This window comes from Ictalurus punctatus, chromosome 8 (genome assembly GCF_001660625.3).
Source record: "Ictalurus punctatus breed USDA103 chromosome 8, Coco_2.0, whole genome shotgun sequence".
Classification (NCBI taxonomy): domain Eukaryota; kingdom Metazoa; phylum Chordata; class Actinopteri; order Siluriformes; family Ictaluridae; genus Ictalurus; species Ictalurus punctatus.
The window spans coordinates 7,705,325-7,725,892 of record NC_030423.2 but is presented as its reverse complement, the minus strand read 5'-3'; the positions used below and the strand labels follow the sequence as shown (position 1 = coordinate 7,725,892).

Sequence of the window (20,568 nt, the reverse complement as noted above, 5' to 3'; positions counted from 1 at the left end):
GAAAACGCAGCCTCCGCGCATGCGCTCTGTGCGCCGTCCACACGCGCGAGCTTTTTCTCTGACAGAAATATCAGGACTAATGTATTTAGCGTAGAAAATTATTTTACCACAGAACAGTGTCCGGTTTCATCTTCTATAAACAGTTTCCTCAACTGGGAGATTTGAGTCATCTGAGTGATTCTGAGTGATTCTCTTACTGAGAATTAGTAAAATCTAAAATTATAAAATATTCAGAAGACATGTTACGGATGAGGTTGATATATATATTATTTATTTTTTTAATATCTATATATAGATTGCAAAATTGTGGTTGAGATTTTATTTTCTATTTCTTATAGTAATTTACTGTCTGTGTTTATATATATATATATATATATATATATATATATATATATATATATATATATATATATATATATATATATATATCCCTTTTTTTCGTTAGTGGCGGCTGAGGACTAAAAATTGTGTAATTTAGCAATAAATAACTAAATAAACAATTCTGATCAATAATAGGCCTACACAATACAGCAATAAAGCAGTTTCTGTTTGGGTGTCCTTAGCTAAAAAAACAAAAACAAAACAACAACAACAACAAAAAAACCCAACAACAACTAAACATGACTGTGTGATTTGTGGTTAAAAATAAAGGGGTTCTCAGACTTTTTGCAGACAGGTACGTCTTTAACCGTAAAAAGAAATCCATCTACCCCTAAACACTGATATATTTTATTAACATAGTCCAACTATTCAGTTAACATGCACATTATTTAAGCATCACATGTGTACTACATTACATGTGTATATATATATATATATATATATATATATATATATATATATATATATATATATATATATATAACCTTTTACTGACGGAGGATATAAAGCCATGCATGTTGAGTATGGCAACTGAATCAGGAGAAAATCATTCTGAAAATAAAAGACGTGGCCATGTCAGCCCGAACAGTGCATCACCGCTCTGTCATCATGGCACGTGATATGGAAAAGAGCACGGATATAACTTCAGATTTTTTTCTCTTGCGCTGGATGAGTCTACACACACACACACACACACACACGCAGACGCACGCACAGACCCTCCCCCAACCCCCCCCCCCCCGTGTGTGTGTGTGTGTGTGTGTGTTTTTTTGTTTGTTTGTTTGTTTTTTCAGTAGTAATATAGGCTATTAGTTTTTGCAATGGCTCTTTCGAAAAACAAAAATGAAAAAATGACTAAAAATGAAAAAATGGTTATTTGGTGAAAAAAAAAGGTTCCCGACCCCTGTTCTATGGCATTCGTCCAAATAACTTCTTACTGGGACCTTTCTTTTCAAAAGTGTACACATGGCTTGGAATAATTCAGCATCTATCCAGCGACAAAGTGTCTAGCTTGCTTGGTTTTCCCCACTCATAGTGAATTTTAAATGTTGCATTTATAATGATTCTTGTTCTTCTAATAGCAACCTTGTACTGTATAGTGAATTCCGACTGTTTTTAAGAATCTTAAACAACTTTTATTTATTTATTTATTATTTTTGCTAACAAGCAATACAAAATGTAGGCTATTACGTTACTCTTCTGTCCACTTCTGGGCAGTGAGACTGGACAAAAATCTGTGAACACTATGTGCCATACAATCTGATAGGCCTATTAGACACTGACTCTGACAAAATGTGCCTTGGTGATAAAGTTTGTCTTAATATCATTTCATGCATAATTTTACAGCTATTTAGCAGTTTAGATGGGGAATGGGTGCAGTAGTCTTGTCTTGCTCGGTTTGTAAACATTATTCAAGAGCCCCACACAGTGGACAACTGGAGTATTGGCGTCTCCAATGTGTCCCTGCAGGTCTACAAAACATATTGCACCAATCGCTATTAAAAACTACTCTTACTGTTCCATATATGGTATTAAACACAACAATTTAAGGTTGTATAGTCCTAAATTAAGGGCTTGGTATTACCATTTATCCGATTGCACCGACAAATTGACAAATAAATTTGCAAATAAATTCATACTTTAGAAAAGTCTATAAATAGCCCACAAGAAGGTTAATCAGACCACCAGTCTGCATTTACACACCTACTGCATTAAGTCAGAGAATGCTCTATAGACTTCATTAATTTACAGTGCCCTCCACTAATATTGGCACCCTTTGTAAATATAAGTAAAGAAGGCTGTGAAAAATTGTCTTTATTGTTGAATCTTTTTATCATTTGTTCAGAAAATTCACAAAAAAATTCTGCTCTCCTGGTTATCAAATAATTGCAAACACAACACAGGTTCATCCAAAAAAAATCTTTCTTAAATATAGGTGTGCAACAATTATTGGCACCCCTATGAATTCATATGAGACAAATATATTTGGGGTATAAATATGAGGTAACACATAGGCCAAATTCCCTTAGTCATTCATAACAATGGGTAAGACCAAGGAATATAGCTATGATGTACGGCAAAAGGTTATTGAGCTTCACAAAATGGGAATGGCTATAAGAAAATAGCAACTAGTGGCTATAACAAAATAGCAAATAGTTAACTGGAAATGTTATGAAACAACCTAGAAGAGGACGTGTGGTTTGAAGAGGATGGTTCGAGTGGCCAAAAATCTCCAAGGATCACAGCTGGAGAATTGCAGAAGTTACTTGCATCCTGGGGTCAGAAAGTCTCCAAAACTACAATCTGAAGTCACCTACATCACCACAAGTTGTTTGGAAGGGTTTCAAGAAAAAAGCCTCTACTCTCATCAAAAAACAAACTCAAGCATCTTCAGATTGCCAGAGACTACTGGAACCTCAAATGGGATCGGGTTCTATGGTCAGATGAAACCAAAATAGAGCTTTTTGACAATAAACACCAGAGGTGGTTTTGGCGCACACAGAGGTAGCCATATGGAAAAGTACCTCATGCCCACAGTTAAATATGGTGGTGGCTCTTTAATGTTTTGGGGTTGTTTTTCTGCCAGAGGACCTGGACATTTTGTTAGGATACATGGCATCGTGGACTATCAAATATTAACAGATATTAAATGAAAACCTGACTGCCTCTGCCAGAAAGCTTAAAATAGACCATGGTTGGATCTTCCAGCAGGACAGTGATCCAAAACATATACTTAAATGAACACAAAAATGGTTTACTGACCACAAAATCAAGGTCCTGCCATAGCCATCCCAGTCCCCTGACTTGAAACACACAGAAAACCTGTGAGGTGAATTGAAGAAGAGAGTCCACCAGCGTGGACCTCGAAATTTGAAGGATCTGGAGAGATTCTGTATGGAGGAATGATCTCAGATCCCTTGCCATGTATTCTCCAACCACAACAGGCATTATAGGAGAAGACTCTGAGCTGTTATTTTGGCAAAGGGAGATAGTACAAAGTAGTGACTAAAAGGGTGCCAATAATTTTTGCAAACAATCATAACAATTTGTTATGTTTAACAAAGTTATATATTTTTGATAAACTTGTGTTTTGTTTGCAATTTTTGTGAATTTTCTGAACAAAAGATCAAAAGGTTAAACAATAAAGACAATTTTTCCACAGCCTTCTTTGCTCATATTTACCAAGGGTGTCAATATTCGTGGAGGGCACTGTACATGTTCTATTTTATATATAGTTTATGCATTGAGTCCATTCCATTGAAAGTTCACTCAGCGTGTGTGTGTGTGTGTGTGTGTGTGCATGATCCTACGTGCTCTTCATAAATAAATACGCGGGAGAAAAAAAAGAAGAACAAATTTTCCATGACGACATTTCCATTCATGTAAAAAAAAACAAAAAAACAACAGCGGGTTCACACAAGCTAACAGAGTACAACGTGACTGGGATACAAATATTTAAACTGTTGACAAGTAGCGCAATTTATTATAATCAACAGGGGCCACAACTTTCCTCAGTCTAGAGTGGGAAGATCCTGGAGGCTTCTGTGTGTGCTATGTGTCAATATATGACTGGGAAAAGGGGACAAATATAATTTAGATGTTCATTATGGAAATTATGGCCTATCAAGCAACTTTAAGAACAGCAGAGGTGTTGTCAAACCGCGCGTTTAGATGAGGGCAGAATCAGGGATTGTGGCTGTGTCTCATTTCAGACTGAGAGTGTACTGTGCGTGTCCAGAATAGCATATATAAAACAGAGTGGCCCTCACTTCAGCCAAAAAGCTCTTCGGGGATTTAAAAAAAAAAAAAAAAAAAACCCTCCTCCACCTTCTCCCCCACCCCCGACTTTCTCCCTGCAGTTTATACCTCATTCACTAGGATGCTGGCCCTGTAGCAGGGAGCTTCTCCGTGTGCGCTGTCCGTCGTGAGAGGAAAAACTAAATGAAATCAAAGAAAACATTTAACGTTTAATTTGAGCCAAATTATCCCGCCGTTCAGTGTCAATGCGACGTTTCGGTTTCCGGCGTACAAGACCTACTTTTGGGTACCGTGAAGATTAATTGTAACATTTGCTATTTTTTCCCCCTTTTCCATTGTAAAAGTTGTACATTTTGGGGCTTTTTTCCCCCCTCTTTTTTCGCCTTGGCTCAAACTTTATTTTGGTGGACTAAAATATATTTTAAGATTTTAAGTCGTGTTCTCTTCCACTGTGCAAGTTGTAACTTTTTCCCCCCCCTTCACTTCACTTCACTTCTTTGGCTTGTCCTGAACTTTATTTCGGCGGGTCTGAACAGCGCGTTAGTGGCTTTGGGCCGCTCGTGTATGTGATTGGTTTAACAAGTGCCTTTGTTCTCCAGCGAAGGGAGCATGGCAGCCGAGAACACTGCGGGCGGAGCTGAGGAGCTGCAGCTCGAACCATCAGCACCAAAAGCGGTAAGCAAACACACTCCACCAACATGCTGCATCTTTGCCATTTTGGGTCATGAGCAGTGATGGAAAAATGTTCATCCTTTATTTTACATCAGCACTGAGCCAAGTTCTGTCTGTCTTTGACAGAAGACAAGCACTCAAATGCTTTTTTACTTTTAATGGGTCCTCCCTATTCTCTTAATCGGTTTGATAAGGATAGTTTATAACTCCAGCCGCATTCATCATTTACAGCCGCTCTAGTCTAGATGTCATAGGTTTACTTGATTGATAAGGCAAGAGAGAAAATAAAGTTTCTCCATGGGGGTTTGAGGCGCCTTTGCAGTGGTCAGATGGAGGTCTCAGTGTGTGCTGTGACTCTGTTCTGAGAACGAAAGTGCTGAGAACATCTGGACAGAGAATGACCCTGCTCTCCTTTGCAGCTGGGGGGACATTAACCCCCCCCCCCATCCTCCCACCCCAATGAGGGTCTTAGGAGTCAGCAGTGCTTCTCTTTTCTGCTTTCAGTCACATTCACAAGAACATTGCACTGAAATTGTGAATGAAAATTTCACACAGTGGGAAGGATGTGCCAGTTCACTTTGCTTCATTACCTAACTGCCTTATTATTCACTCTTTCCCCAGTCTTTTGCAAGGATTTAATTTAGTGCAGGTGCATGCAACAATATGATGTAGTGTAATATTGGATTGGATTTATATTTCTGGGGCTTGATTGTTGTGCTTCAGAAAACAATTCTGCTGAATGTAACTGAGCTGGTTAATTTGTTTAAAAAAAAAGTATGTACTTTAGTTTGTACTTTTATTCCCATATTAGCGTGCCGGGTCACTGCACAAACACTGCCATGGGCTGGCTGAATCCTTGGAGGTTGAGCAAGAAGGGCTGGTGGAGCACCAGCCTCTGGAGCAGGACGACCTCAACTTTGAGAGATGGAAGCCCAAGCCAAAGCCTAAGAGGACACTGCATGAAAAGATAGATGACCTGAAAACATACCTGTGGAACCCTGAAACCAAGGAGTTTATGGGGCGATCAGGAAAGAGCTGGAGTGAGTAGAATGTAGAATGTGTGAATGAGTGTGTGAATCTGTTTAATGACCCAAGTGGCAAAACAATGAGCACTTGTTTTAGTGAGTGTGTTTGGAGCTCACCTCCATATTAAGCTTGGGTTGGAAACAAAAGGCTTTAATTAGCAACGTTCTGTGTCTGTCTAACAAGCAAAGGCAAGTGAGTGCACAGATTATTATTTTTGCTATTTATTTTTGCATTGGCTTTTGGGTCAGGATGAGACAAGAGGGGATTTTGAACTATGTCTCTCTCATCCATGCCACTGCACACTCTGCTAAGAAAGCAAGTGCATATGCGTGTACATGTGTCACTGTGTGGGTCTGAACTAAGTGTTTACATAGGTGCACAGATAGCTTGGAGAAATCTGGACAAAAACAGACTGCCTGGGGAATGGTTCACGACGGGAGAGCAACTGTCGCAGTCCGCTTGCTGGCCAGGAATCACATTCCTATTCTCAAAAACCCATCAAATTCTAGAAAAGAATACACTCTCATGTCCCTAGTGCACCATAGCTTTGCATTGTGCTTGTCTCCCAGGAACTCTGCCGCGCCTATGAATAAGATTAAAGCAGACTTTTTTTGGCAACTGTCACTTCCTATGGAGGTTTGCCGAGACAGTGATGGTAGACCAACAACACACTGAATCCCTGTTGGTTTGGCAGTCCAAATGACATGAAATTCCCATAGATAAAATGAATAATCACAGGAGTGCTCCTGTCTAGTGCCAATGTAGTATAGTATCTTTTAAACCATACTGACCCGACTGAAATAGGCTTGGTTTCATTAGCAGAACGTTTCAGGAGCAGATAAAATGGACTAGTCTGGCAAAGCTGCGTGAGCAGGGGAGGGGCCCCCCTCAGTCTATGAAGTGAATCTTGTGAAAGGAGAGTGTAGAAGAGTGTGTAGAGGCCTCACAATGCCAGAGTGGGGTGATCGGGCTCCTTGGAGCCGCTGGTGGCTCTGGATGGTGGCTAAAAAGCGTCACTCTGATGGCAACCGGAGGTTCACTGTGTTCCTGAGTAAGGGGACAGCTGGGAGAATTCTCACTGAGCTTGAACAGAAAGGCCATTGTGGCTCAGGGACACAAGGCTGGCTGCAGCTAGGCTCTGTAAAAATGCCTGTGCAGCAAAAGCCATTTCATTTAGTCTTCGTTTGATCCTGTTCAGACCCTTAATTGGAAATTAAAATATAAACACAATAGCCACAGTCTGTTTCCATTCAAACTCATTTGCTCAGTGTGCAAATACTGCCCAAGCTCCAGACATGCAAGCAGCATGAATGAAAATAGTGCACAGTCAGGTAGATAGCTAATTTGCTTAATTGTGTCTTTACCTGATTCAGGTGATTACATACACAAAAATAAACCACGATATAAATCCAACAAATTTCTAACCATTAAATTAAATATGTATATGTAACTGCTGAAATTCCATCCTACTGACACAACATCTTACACATAACAATTTATTTCTCCTCTGTTTTTTTTGTTTCATTTCAGGCCTCATTCTTTTTTTCTACTCTGCATTGTACATTTTCCTGGCAGCCATGTTTGCTGGCTGTATGTGCTGTCTCATGTGGTCCATCAGTCCTTATGCTCCGACCTACAATGACCGGGTGATGCCTCCAGGTATAAATCTTATACTTTTAAAATTTTGAAAATCACATCCATATGGACCAAGTATGACTTTAGATCAGTTCACAAATTTATAGCCAGGGACCCATTTTAGTGTAAAGAAATAGATAAATGCAAAACCTGTATCAGTAATAAAAAAATAATATTCATAAAATAATTATTTTATTAACGTAATCCAAGTACATTAGGCTAATATGTACCATTATATTTCTTTTTGGATCAATTGTAGTTGTTTATTTCTGAACTTTCTGTCCAAAGAACCCAAATCTGCTCACCATGTTAAAGTGTAGAATTGACGATTTAAAGGTCGACTAAAATGCATTAAAATAGATATCATTATAATTACTTGGAAGTTTTTGAACCTTAAGTTAGAAAGTAGGAAGAAACACATCAAGTTGACTTGCATAATTTTAATCCAATTTAAGTGACAAACCAAGTAAGCTAATAAATGATACCACTTTATTGACCTCAGAAGGCAAATTCATCTTACAGGAAGCTACAAATAAGGCAAAGATATAGGCTTAGCATGAAATAATAACCTAAATAACTAAATTATAATTTAATAGTAGTTGATTGTGAGCTTCAATATCATCACATTATTGAAAGAAATAAAAAACAAAAACAAAAAATACTGCCTTAGATAACCATGCACACAACTCTGTTTTGTTGATAAATGTTTTGCACAACATGAACGTGATATTTGGATTTATTATTATAACAGTTTATCAATTAAACTGCCAGTTTATTTTTAGTATTAATTTGATTTTGTAATAATAATAATATCAGTACATAGAGAAAGGGTATCAAAATGGTTGTTAATGATCTCTGGTTTAGTTACATCAATACTTTATTCTCTTTGCATGAAAAGAAAATCTTAGCAGCTACTCAAGTCTTTTAGATATTTGTTTGTATAAAATATGCATTTTAATTTAATTAGAATTTTTTTTATCCAAACCGACAGGGATGACGATGCTGCCACAAGTAGATGTTGTCCATGGATTTGAAATCACCTTCAATGCATCTGATCGTAGCTCGTGGAAGAAATATGCTAGAGCACTGGAGTCTCAACTTAAACGTGAGTGTTGTCTAAAAGGTGCTTTTGATGAAGTGAAGTCGTTTGCTTTGTCTTCTCTAAAGTATGCATATACAAATCTCCCTCCCTGTATGCCATTCTTTATTGTGGCGACTTTGCCCAACTTTAGAGAAACAGAGGAAGGGGAATCCCTTTTGTACGCTAAGCACAGTCACACTATGCTACTTGGGCCCCACTTTTGTGCTGATCCTTTAGACTGAGGGGCCTGATAGGGTGTTTTGTCATTGTGTGGTTTATTTAATGCTTCTCTCACTCTCTCTGTCTCTCTCTCTCCCTCCCCCCCTCCCTCCCTCCACCCCCCTTGCTTCCTGCACTGAATCACTCCAGCCTATGATGACACACTTCAGAAAAGGCGTAACATTGAATGCAAGATGGGCACATACTTCTTACAGGACAGCCTGGAGGAGAGTGCTGAGAGAAAAGCATGTCAGTTTAAGAGGTCATCACTGGGGCCATGCTCAGGCATTGAGCAAAAAGACTTTGGCTACGCTCATGGAAAGCCTTGCATCCTCCTCAAAATGAACCGAGTGAGTGCGTAATTAAAGATAGAAAAACTGATTTTTAAGAAATGACAATCATTAAAGAAAGAAATTGAATAGAAGAATATGTAAGAAATAACTAGACTAGAATAATTCTAATTATTTCTTGTACCTTGAGCCACATCTTGTTCTTAAAATGAAGAACCACTAAAACAATTCACACTGTATTCCAATTGGGGTGTTTGTATTGTGATTGTGTACCAATTTGAATAAGTGGATGGTTGGCATTTATTTAAAATGGGTCTTTTCTTGCTTTTATTTACTCCTATTATCGTGTAGATTCTTGGCTATCTACCAGGTCAAGGTACTCCAGTGAATGTGACATGTGCCGTTAAAGTAAGTAACGTATTAAGATAGTGAGCTGCAATTTTGGTGGGATTTTATACATCTTAGCTCTTGAGCATTCAGTGTGCATTGAGAACATGCACTGATTGGTATGAATACAGTCCTAATCTTTAAATTTCCTACTGTCTCTCTAGAAAGGGACGCCTGAGGAGCTTGGAGAAGTAGAATTCTATCCAAAAAATATTTTTGACTTGATGTACTATCCTTATTATGGGAAGCTCAGGCATGTAAGTGACCACGCAATAATAAATTAACCTAATTATTAAAATTTTTTTTTTGTGAAATACAAAGGCATTTTCAGCTTTAAATTTAATTAACAATCAGAATAACCAGAAAAGATAACCTTGTGATTATGAATATAATGATTTCAAAATGTAATAACATGATTTTTAACCTCTTTTAAATTGTTGTGTACAGGTAAACTACACTTCTCCTCTGGTGGCTGTTCGCTTTCCCAATCTCCAGCAGGATGCTCATCTACATGTGCAATGTAAGCTCAATGGCAAGGGGATAATCAATGATTCACCAACCGACCGCTTCCTCGGTAGTGTGTCTTTTAATCTACAAGTTGGTGCTTAGTCTGGAAGAAGGAATACAGAGGGGCTAAACAAACTGCTCAGTGTACGTTATGGTTAAAATAGAAAAATATACCGTCTTTACCCATTTTCCTGCCACTGCACCTTTCACTTGTGTTTAGCACATACATGCTTACAAACAAAATGCCCCAGTAGGCTACTAAGAAGAGCAAACATTGCAGTATATGTTATTTAGAATAGTGTAGGAGCATAAATTGTGTTTATTTTCATCATACATTAATATTTGCTACTTTAAGTGGGAAAAAAATCACAAATTTAGGTTTTGAGCCAAACCTGTTCAAATGTAGATATACACTGTACAGTAAAGAGGGTCAGTATTGGGTTTTCGGTGAGTTTACTAAAACATCTCTATCTAAAGTCAATTGTATGTTTGCTTTTTTTGTACAAATCAAGAGATGTTTAGCTCTTAATCCATACAAGTGATTAATTGTTTAACAATCACTTTTTTATGAATACATAAATAAAAAAAAGAGGCAAAAAGAAAATTGGTAGTTTACTATACCAAGATTTGGTTTACTGGTCAATTCCAAAATTACAATATGGTCAATTATTCTCCAAAAAAAAAAGATTTTTTTGTGACAAATACGCACATACATTGTAGTCCAAGAAAGAACGAGTATTTAACGTTATTTATACAATTGGCAGCCAGTTTGAACCAATTTTAACTGCAAAAGTCTTCTTGTAGAATATCTAGCTCAATTATACAATATATTCAAGATGATTTTTCTCTCCTCAGTTATGTGTTTGTTAAACAATTATTCAAGCTTAAATGGCCTTAATTTGCAAAAAAAATAAATAAAATAAAAATAAAAAAAATTAATGCCATTAAATCATTTTATATTTTAACGGATTTCTTTACATATCATGAACTAAACAAATTTTGTCTATTAGTAAATTTGTATTTTCCTAAAAAGTGGAATGAAGTTTATCAGATATTATGCAAAATTCTTTTCTTGTTGGATTCACACTGAAACATAATATGAAACCCCTTCACAGCATTTTACATGATTCCATATACAGAATCACACACTACAAACTCACTCTAAGGTGAAAAATACTATACTTGTTTGGTTCTCTGTGAGAAGGATATCAACAGTATTATTTATTAATTGTATTTGCATAATTGACATGGTACAATTAGTTATTAACTGTGATGGCTAGATGGAAAGTGTAAATTCTTTGTTGGTGGTTCTTTGAGCGCAGTGAAAAACCGCACAAGAGTGTTTCCACCTCATGTTTTTAAAAAGCACTCCTAATGTTCTAGACATAAAAATAAAGATGGACCAGATTTAACCAAATGAAGTGTGTGTTTATTTGATATATCAGAAAAAAACAACATGGAAGCAAAAGCTTGGCTACTTGAGCTTTAGAAATTTTCCCGTTCATTTTTGGCATCTAAAATGTATATTCATGTATATAAATGCATATACAGTGCCCTCCACTAATGTTGGCATCCTTGGTAAATATGAGCAAAGAAGGCTGTGAAAATTTGTCTTTATTTTTTAAACTCTTGATCTTTTGTTAAAAAATTCACAAAAATACTCTGCTCTCATGGATATCAAACAATTGCAGACACAACACAGGTTTATACAAAAAATATATTTGTTAAATATGTGTGTGCAACAATTATTATAGACTTTGTGCTACCTCCCTTTGCCAAGATAACAGATTCAACCATGGCCCATTTTAAGCTTTCTGGCAGAGGCAGTCAGGTTTTCATTTAATATCTGCTGATAGAATCCATGATGCCATGTATCCTAACAAAATGTCCAGGTCCTCTGGCAGAAAAATAGCCCCAAAACATTAAAGAGCCACCACCATATTTAATCGTAGTCATGATGTACTTTTCCATATGGCTACCTCTCTGTGTACCAAAACCACCTGTGGTGTTTATTGCCGAAAAGCTCTATTTTGGTTTCATCTGACCATAGAACCCGATCCCATTTGAGGTTCCAGTAGTGTCTGGCAAACTGAAGATGCTTGAGTTTGTTTTTGGATGAGATTAGAGGCTTGAAACCCTTCCAAATACCTTGTGGTGATGTAGGTGACTTCGGATTGTAGTTTTGGAGACTTTCTGACCCCAAGACCCAACTAACTTCTGCAAGTCTCCAGCTGTGATCCTTGGACATTTTTTGGCCACTCGAACCATCCTCTTCACAGTACGTTGAGACAATATAGACACACGTCCGATTCCAGGTTGATTCATAACACTTCCAGTTGACTGGAACTTCTTAATTATTGCCCTGATGGTGGAAATGGACATTTTCAATGCTTGTGCTATTTTCTTATAGACACTTCCCATTTTGTGAAGCTCAACAATTTTTTGCTGCACATCACAGTTATATTCTTACCCATTGTTATGAATGACTAAGGAGTGCTTCTCAATACTCAAATTGATGTTTCCTCGTTTCCTCACTCCCCCATCCTGTGACCCAGAAATTGATCGTCGTCAACCATCTTGAAGGACATATCAATTCTCTAATTGCACCACAAGGAGGCGAGGAACAAGGAATGAGGAAGCTTCCAGAGGAGCTAGGAGTGAGGACACCGAGGTATGGAAGTGTTTCTTGTCGAAAAACCTGACGCACGTCAGGGTGGCAGAGTAGACTTGACGCCGCTTCACTGCTGAAGCATCCGATGTATAATTTTAGCGGTGCAGAGTTTACAGAGATTACAAACTGTGGTTTTATCATCATTCCACACAAGAGAGACACTTTACAGACAGCATGAAATCCCTGTTTTCCCACCCTCTTTTGATTGACAGGATATAATCGGCCCTGATCATTGGATATATTTAAAAATAACCTTTTTCTGCTGATACTGATTATCGGCACATCTCTATAATGAAATATGCTTACAATGAGTATTGTCATTAATACATGTTTGGATATGCAAAGCTGCACAAAAGATGTGATACTTTGTGTATTGTTCATTGTTGAAAACCCCAGACATTTCACATACTATCAGTGCATTTAATGACAGATCCCTGAAGCACAGTGAGGTAACCCATCTGAGCAGTCATTAATTGATGTTGCTTTGAAGTGAGGGAGCAAGGACTTTCTATTTGATTTGCTTTGATTCCTCTCGCCCCACATCCTTTCCTCACATGGATCCTAAGGGGGTGGAGCTAAAATGCAGCAAAAGGAAATGAGGATGTACAAATAAATGAGAAGCACCCAGGGGACTTGGCCTGTTACCTCATTTATACCCATGTGAAACAGGAAGTCATGGTTGACTAGTTTCCTGCTCCTAGTGACCAAGGTGCACTTTATTTTTTTTTTTAAGTATTAATGGGAATATACTTCAAATTCATGTTTCTCATATGAATTCATAGGAGCACCAGTAATTGTTGCACACCTATATTTAACTTTTTTTTGGAAAACCTGTAGTTTTTGTTTGATATTCATATTGGTAATAGTGGTATTGATTTTTTTTTCCTTTCAAAAGATCAAAAGGTTAAACAAGAGTTTTTCACACCCTTCTTTTCCCATATTTTGCTCAGGTGTTGATAATGAGGGCATCATAGATGTTTCAAATTCTGCTGGCAAAAAAATGATCACCCTCTATAAACATTCATTTTTAATAAGTTGTAAATTTTTAAAGTCAGATTGTTTCATTACCAGTTTAATACAGTCACTCTAGGTCAATCTAGATGAGCTGCAACTTTAAAAAGCTTGAGCTGGATTAGTAGTATTCATGATGCACAACACTGTAGACCAAGATACCAAAATCAGGCATTTTATTGAAGCTTTTTCCAGTGAAGGTAAGGAACAATGAAAATAGCAGTTTTTAAGGTGTGACTGCAATCGTGTTGGAATTTAGATTCACAAAATCACAAGTTTGACAGTTGGCATTAGACTGGCACAAATAAAAAAGGCCCACAGCCAGATGGAATGAGCATTGACTTTGTATGAAGGCTAAAGTGGTCAAATAAATTTATCAAGTGCTTCTACATAACTGCGCCAGTTGATTGCATTTAACTGTTCCAACAGGGAAGCCAGCAGGTTGAGACAAGTTACAAATACCCACTGCAAATATTAGGGTCCCTTTTTCATGCAAAGTACCAAATTTTCTTTAAACAAACAAACACCCCACACACCTCATGTGATCCATGTTCAAGTTGTACAGAACTTCAATTAGTCATTTACAATCAAGGGACTAGCCAAAAAGGGATACAGCACAGAATCATCATGTAGGTCTGATGTGAGGGAAGGGGGACCCTTTTAAAACTATCCTCATGCATTTGAAACATTTAGTGAAAGGCCAGGGATTAATTTGACAGAATCCAACTCAGCAATGTTGTAGCAGCTTGGCACACTGCCTCTTCTGAATGGGAAGAACAGTCAGCAAAATAAGTAATTTAACACAGGCAGCAAACAAGTGAGAACTTCACAGAAGCAGTAAGCACTTAGATTGGAGGAGTAAAAACTAAAATTAGATAGAACATGGGATGAACAGGTTGCAGAGCATGGGAGAAGATCGAGATTATAGGCAAGCACTGAACAGCATGGTTTTGGGGGGTATACAGACTGGTACCCAGTGTGGCTCTTCTGACTAATCAGTTAAGATGAGCACAAGGAAGATTAGGAAGCCAAGAGCCATGCAGACAGCAGTCAGAACAAAAGCTTAAATCAGCATCCAGAAAGCACTCCTCCACTGCCGAGGAAAGAGATTTAAAAAAAAAAAAAAAAAAAAAAAAAAAAAAAAAAAAAAAGTTAGTTATGGAACAAGTCACCCAAAATAAAAATGGGAAAAAAGTGGCTTAAGGGAAAAAAAATTTGAGCTCTTCTGTATTGCACTTAAAATGTCTTACATTACAATGTTCACATTATAGGTGGGACAAAGACCAAAGAGAATTTAAATTCACAATTGTGTACAATATGCATTGTAGTGTAAGCAGTTAAATTGAGCATAATTTAGCTGAACTGTTCATAGCTAGTAACTCTGCTTCTGTGCCGTCCAATAAGATAGGCCACCAAGACAAGAAGGACAAGAACAATGAGGGCAACTCCGACTGCAATAGGCACTATGAAGTTTTCTGCCTCATCAGCCTTGCAATCTTCAGCTGAGGAAGAGAGCATGCATGTGAGAAGAGTGATTACTTATTTACAGAATGGTTAAAGTACAGTAAACATTAGAATTTAGACTGCAACATGTTTTAAAGGCACATGTTTAGAACATGCTAGGAAGTAATTTAAATAGAAAAGACCAGCCATTTCAATGACAGAGTGCCAGAATTTATTAAATTTTATGCCAGGAGGCAGAATTCCCTTTTCATTAAGTTAGTGTGTAAAAAAAAAAAGGAGAAAAAAAGAAAGCAAGCTTGAAATTGACAGATCAATCCATCTTTATTGAGCTCAGCTGCACCTTCATTAAGCAAGGCATGAACCTAAGTGACCAATCAACTCCAAACTGATCAGACATGTGAATTAGTTAAGCATAAACAGCTGTTTACAGGTGGGGGGAATGATTCTCAGCAACATCCAACCTAATGCAGAACAAAGACATGGAATGAGCAACATGAATGCAGATTTATATTAAAAAAAAAACAAAACTACAGGATAGACAAAACATACACAAGCATTCATAATGACACCTATTCACCTTTGCTCATGCCATAGCATGCAGTTGTTCAAAATGCTGCTTTACAAAAGATGTTCCAACCCAAAGTTCTAGTTGTACAATAAAATGAGCCAAATGAAAACTATAGTCAAGATACCCACACAGATCACATGCACTTATTCCCAGAAGTCTGAAAATTACTTTTAACACTTCATTGAAAACCTTCCTGCTGTATTAAAATAACCCTGCATATGTAGACAGCCAGTTAAACGAGTGCATGCAGTTAGTTTAATTTCCTTTCAGTAAGTGGAAGAAAACTGCACTTAAAGCTTAAACCTGACACCTATTCAGCATGTCGTCAACTTGCGAAACTGCCAGAGCTTCAGGTTGGGACAAAATTCAAGCAACACATTAAGAACCAATCTGGCAGCAAAAGCAATTCAGATGTGCAATAGGCAGCAAGTATTCCTCTCCACTCAGTTTTGGTTGTTTTATCTACAGAGTGTAACTGACAAAGCAATGCCATCCCTTTTTGAAACGCTTATTTTAAAACTGAACAATCTCTGAAAAGGTAATGACATGTAACTGAACTGTGCAATTTTAATCCCCACTGCACCAATCAAACCACAAACATCCCCCAATCAACCCAAAAATTTATATCTTATGGCCTTTGTTGTAGGCAATAAGAAACATACTAAATTTAGTCACTAGAGCAGAAGCAAGTGTAAGGTCTTATAGAAAGCTATGAAAGTATGGAATTGCCCCATCAGTATATTGGCTAGTCACCCTAAGCACAGGGGAACATGTCAATCATAGGACTTAAGAGCACCAGTTGTAGAAGGTGGATAAAGTACAACCTTTCAATTGCTTCCAATACTAAGGAAAAGGGGGAGGGGGTTAGGGGAGAAAAAAACAAACAAAAAAAAAAAGCACACAAGGGGATAACAGCATTACCAGGGCCCATGATTCTGGAACAGATGCACAGATCACACTTCAGATTTTAGTTCAGAGTTCAAGGAGCTGCCAAATTAGTCATTACTTTAAACAATGGAAAATTGACAGTGAGGCTCTAGCCAAATGAAAAGGTTAACAGTTGCAGTGGCCCAGGATCATGTTAGCTAACTGGAATGAAATGTGGTATGATTTGTGATTCAGGAGGTCATTACAGGGTCTGATATCCAACATATGTCTTTCGTCGACCAATCACATATGCAATCACTACAATGAGAATCAAGACAGCCAGAGCTGCGCCAACAATGATTGGGATTAAGAGGCTGGTGTCATCCACTGAGCATTCATGGGCTGCAAGCAGAGAAAAGATACACAATAAGGCTGCAATTTCACATCAGCATAGGAACCAAACATTCAGTCACAAGCATGGCAAACTTGATTAAAATGGGATATCCCTGCACAGTCATGATTTGAAGTTTTTTTTTTTTAAAGAGCTTTAAACAAGTTTTTATAAAAGGCTGAATCTTACCTGTGTTGAATTGGTCATTCATGACTCCAAATGGCTGAACTTGGAGCTCAAACGTATTCAAAATAAGGTTCTCTGTGATGTTGAAGCTCTGCTCCTTTTTGCACATGTATGAGCTCCCCAGTGATGCCTCCCATAGAGATAAGTTAGAACTGCCATCCTTGAAGGACACACCTGTGACCAAGGTCAGATTTGCAAGAAAATCATTGCAGTCAAAGTCACTGGAGGAAAATGCACCAATAATTACACATTGAAGTTTACTTACCACTTCCAGCCAACACAGTCAAGGTCAAAGCACTCAAGAAGAATTTGCTTGTTTGCTACAAGAAATCATAAAGGTCAACAAGATTTGGGTGGATCAATGGGACATCAATGTCCTTGAAAGTGTCAGGAGTGGTTGACAAGCTTTAAGCCCAAAGGGATAGCAATGTGAATGTACAAAATGTAAGGTTTATAAAGCTAAACAGCCCCTGATCCAGATGTATATAAACAATTACTTACATTGGTGAAGATGAACTGGACAATAGTTGTGTCTGCTCTCAGCATAAGTGTAGAGTCATTGTTTCCACAAGTTCCATTGGTTGTAGTCACATTTGGGTCGAGATTTATTGTCTGAAAACTGTCTCCCTGAGTGGAGACACAGTAAGATTTAAGACATAAGACCATTCATAAGAGAATGACAACTCATACTTTAATAGCTAGTAAGTTAATAGCACATAACCACCCTATACACATACCATTCTGAAGCTAAACTGCAAACCCATCCTTGCCATCAGACACGCAGAGGAGTTCCACTCAGCCCGGACGACATAATCTCCAACCTTCGGCAGTGGGATAGTCGTAGGAGCGGAGGCCGTCGTAGAGTTGGTGGGCAGCGGGGTCGTTGTGGAGTTGGTGGGCAGCGGGGTCGGAAGAGCTGTTGTGGAGTTGGTGGGCAGCGGGGTCGGAAGAGCTGTTGTGGAGTTGGTGGGCAGCGGGGTCGGAAGAGCTGTTGTGGAGTTGGTGGGCAGCGGGGTCGGAAGAGCTGTTGTGGAGTTGGTGGGCAGCGGGGTCGGAAGAGCTGTTGTGGAGTTGGTGGGCAGCGGGGTCGGAAGAGCTGTTGTGGAGTTGGTGGGCAGCGGGGTCGGAAGAGCTGTTGTGGAGTTGGTGGGCAGCGGGGTCGGAAGAGCTGTTGTGGAGTTGATGAGCTGAAGTGGAGTAGTTGGTGCAACAGTTGTAACATTAGACTGCTGAGTTGTTCCTTCTGCATCACTGTCTGGAGTGGGCTGGAAAGTTGTAGTGATGGGCACATCAGGCTCAGGGGTGGTGGTGGTGGTAATCACTGCTACAGCATTGTCAGAGCCTTTTGTGGTAGGTAGGATTGTAGTTGCAGGGGTATCCTCCCAAATTGGCTGATCAGTGGGAAATAAGCTTGTGCTTCTGTCGACATCTTCCACATCAGCCTGCCCAAGAACTACAAGACAACAATGTAGGTATTAAACTAATGCCAGCTACACAGCACCCAACTTTGGATTTTTAGTTATGGCAAACTTAGCTCATAACTTATCAAGCTGAGGAACCTTTCCTGCCACAAACAAATTGAGCCACCAACTAGGTAGCAGCTCATGTATTAAAGCCAGCTTGTGAATAACGGCCATTGATTTCTAAGTCTCAGGAATTGTTACCTCCCTAGCCAACTTACCTGGCATTGCTATTAGACAACCTTAAAGACCTTGATTAGTAGGATCAGGTGCTTGAGATTTAGACAGGAACTATAATTGGCAATAATAATGATCTCATGATTTGGGTCCACTAATCTAGGTAATGAGCTCAAAGAAACCCCAAATACCCCTTGGTGCATAACAAGGGGTCCAAGGGTTGGAGTCAGACCATCTCAGAAACCCAGCCATTCCTCATAAGGACACTGCTTATTAATTAGTCATGAAATTGACTCCAGCCTGATAGAATAGAACCCCCCCCCCCCGGGGCTACAAGATCAAGTCCTTCTTGCAAAAACTATGTGATGTTCCTTCAATACATCAGAGTCAATTTCCATTCATGCTGCACTCAGCAGGCATACAAACAAGAGTGATAGTCCCAAAGTGTTCAACAATTGTTCCAAACAACAAGCTGGCAATATTTGAGAGACAACGTCATTTGAAAAGGATAGGGAAGTCAACGCCTGAAATGGCACCAAAGTCAACTAGAAGTATTTAGCATCACATTGCAACACCTTTTACAGGCAGTTAAGTGGACACCACGAAGTTCACGTACAAGTGATTGGAGTTTAGACTGACACTACAGCCAGGTCACTATATAATGATTAGTTTGAGGCATTTTACAGGTGTCACTCCCGGCCATATGGTGTCGAATAAAGCCTGGCAGGAAAAAGGTGCAGTAGTCACATGCCTATTTATAACAGTTAACACCTTGTTGGGATAATTTACGTTAATGCTCTCTCTACACTTCATTAACCGAATGAAACAGTGAGAAGCTAAAGTTACTGACTCATTACGATAAGCAGTGTTTAAAACTGAACAGGGAATTCACAACCTGTTTTGCTAAGCATTTGTTTTTGCTGGTGAGATGTTGAAACTACAGACAGACACCAAGAAGAAACCGTCAATTAACTTGCGCGCCATCAAAATGCGTCAGGCTTCAACTAACAAACATAGCTGCCCTCTGCAAGTTAGCAATGTAGTATAGCTTGTGAAATAATACGGTTTAACTACATATCACAATAAGATTAGACACAACAAACGTTAACTAACAGCAAGTTACCAGGTTTGTCAAAACACTAGGAAGCTGTTCCACTAGCCAGAGTTAGCATTCAGGCCTCACATTTAACGGAAGAAAAAAAAAGTTGCGACAATGGCGCACTCAAATTAAAAGGTCTGTGTACTTACCATACAAAGGGAGCAAAATGAACAGGCAAACCCAGCGAGACATAGCCACGGTTACTTCGCCACACAGCTCCCAGAAAACCAAGACTCCAACCTATGTGAGAACTAAAAGACAAGTTACACCTGAGAGAGCGGCTGAAGCTGGCGCTATAAAAGGCTGAAAATCAGCCCAGCTGATAGGAAGTCACATGACCACTCAGCTGCACCGAGCTGTGTGTTGCCATGTTTCAGAACAAATCCCCTACAGGCGGGATTTTGAAACCAATGTGTCGGGTTTAGCAAAAGAAAGTTATTTATTTATTTATTTATTTACAAATATAATAGGAGAGACGAATGTGTCGACTCAAGTCAACTTTACTGGCATATGTTTCCAGAATACAGAGTTTAGAAAATTATGTAATTTTGTTCAATATTAAAGTGCACGTGTATGCAACATGCATGACAACAACGTAAGGATATGGTTTCACATAAGTGGGGGAAAATTTTTGCGCAAGTGCGCAAGCGCAAACAATATAAAATCATGCAATATGATATTGAACATTCAAAATGTAGTGCAAGTAGTGATACAAAG

The 20,568-nt window shown here is 38.6% G+C and overlaps 2 protein-coding genes across 6 annotated transcripts; one reads left to right on the top strand and one right to left on the bottom strand.

Annotated features, from left to right (window-relative positions):
* The first annotated feature begins 4,240 nt into the window (after positions 1-4,240).
* atp1b4 (ATPase Na+/K+ transporting subunit beta 4) lies at positions 4,241-11,388 on the top strand. The gene is made up of 9 exons (XM_017474852.3): positions 4,241-4,426; positions 4,740-4,815; positions 5,624-5,852; positions 7,369-7,497; positions 8,465-8,578; positions 8,924-9,123; positions 9,415-9,471; positions 9,615-9,707; positions 9,898-11,388. The coding sequence occupies exons 1-9, from the start codon at positions 4,386-4,388 to the stop codon at positions 10,057-10,059; spliced, it is 1,101 nt and encodes a 366-aa protein (XP_017330341.1). The 5' UTR covers positions 4,241-4,385; the 3' UTR covers positions 10,060-11,388.
* A 2,410-nt stretch (positions 11,389-13,798) lies between these two features.
* On the bottom strand, positions 13,799-20,174 carry lamp2 (lysosomal-associated membrane protein 2). Of its 5 annotated transcripts, none has more exons than XM_053682233.1 (7): positions 20,001-20,172; positions 17,853-18,568; positions 17,617-17,742; positions 17,381-17,435; positions 17,119-17,289; positions 16,805-16,940; positions 15,015-15,141 (listed from the first exon to the last, which is right to left on the bottom strand). In XM_053682233.1, the coding sequence occupies exons 1-7, from the start codon at positions 20,041-20,043 to the stop codon at positions 15,138-15,140; spliced, it is 1,251 nt and encodes a 416-aa protein (XP_053538208.1). In that variant the 5' UTR covers positions 20,044-20,172; the 3' UTR covers positions 15,015-15,137. The 5 variants fall into 5 exon arrangements, with proteins under 5 accessions (XP_053538206.1, XP_053538208.1, XP_053538205.1 ...); XM_053682230.1 differs by lacking the exon at positions 15,015-15,141 and adding an exon at positions 15,406-15,564; XM_053682231.1 differs by lacking the exon at positions 16,805-16,940 and having other exon boundaries at positions 13,799-15,141; positions 20,001-20,174.
* Between the last annotated feature and the right edge of the window lie 394 nt (positions 20,175-20,568).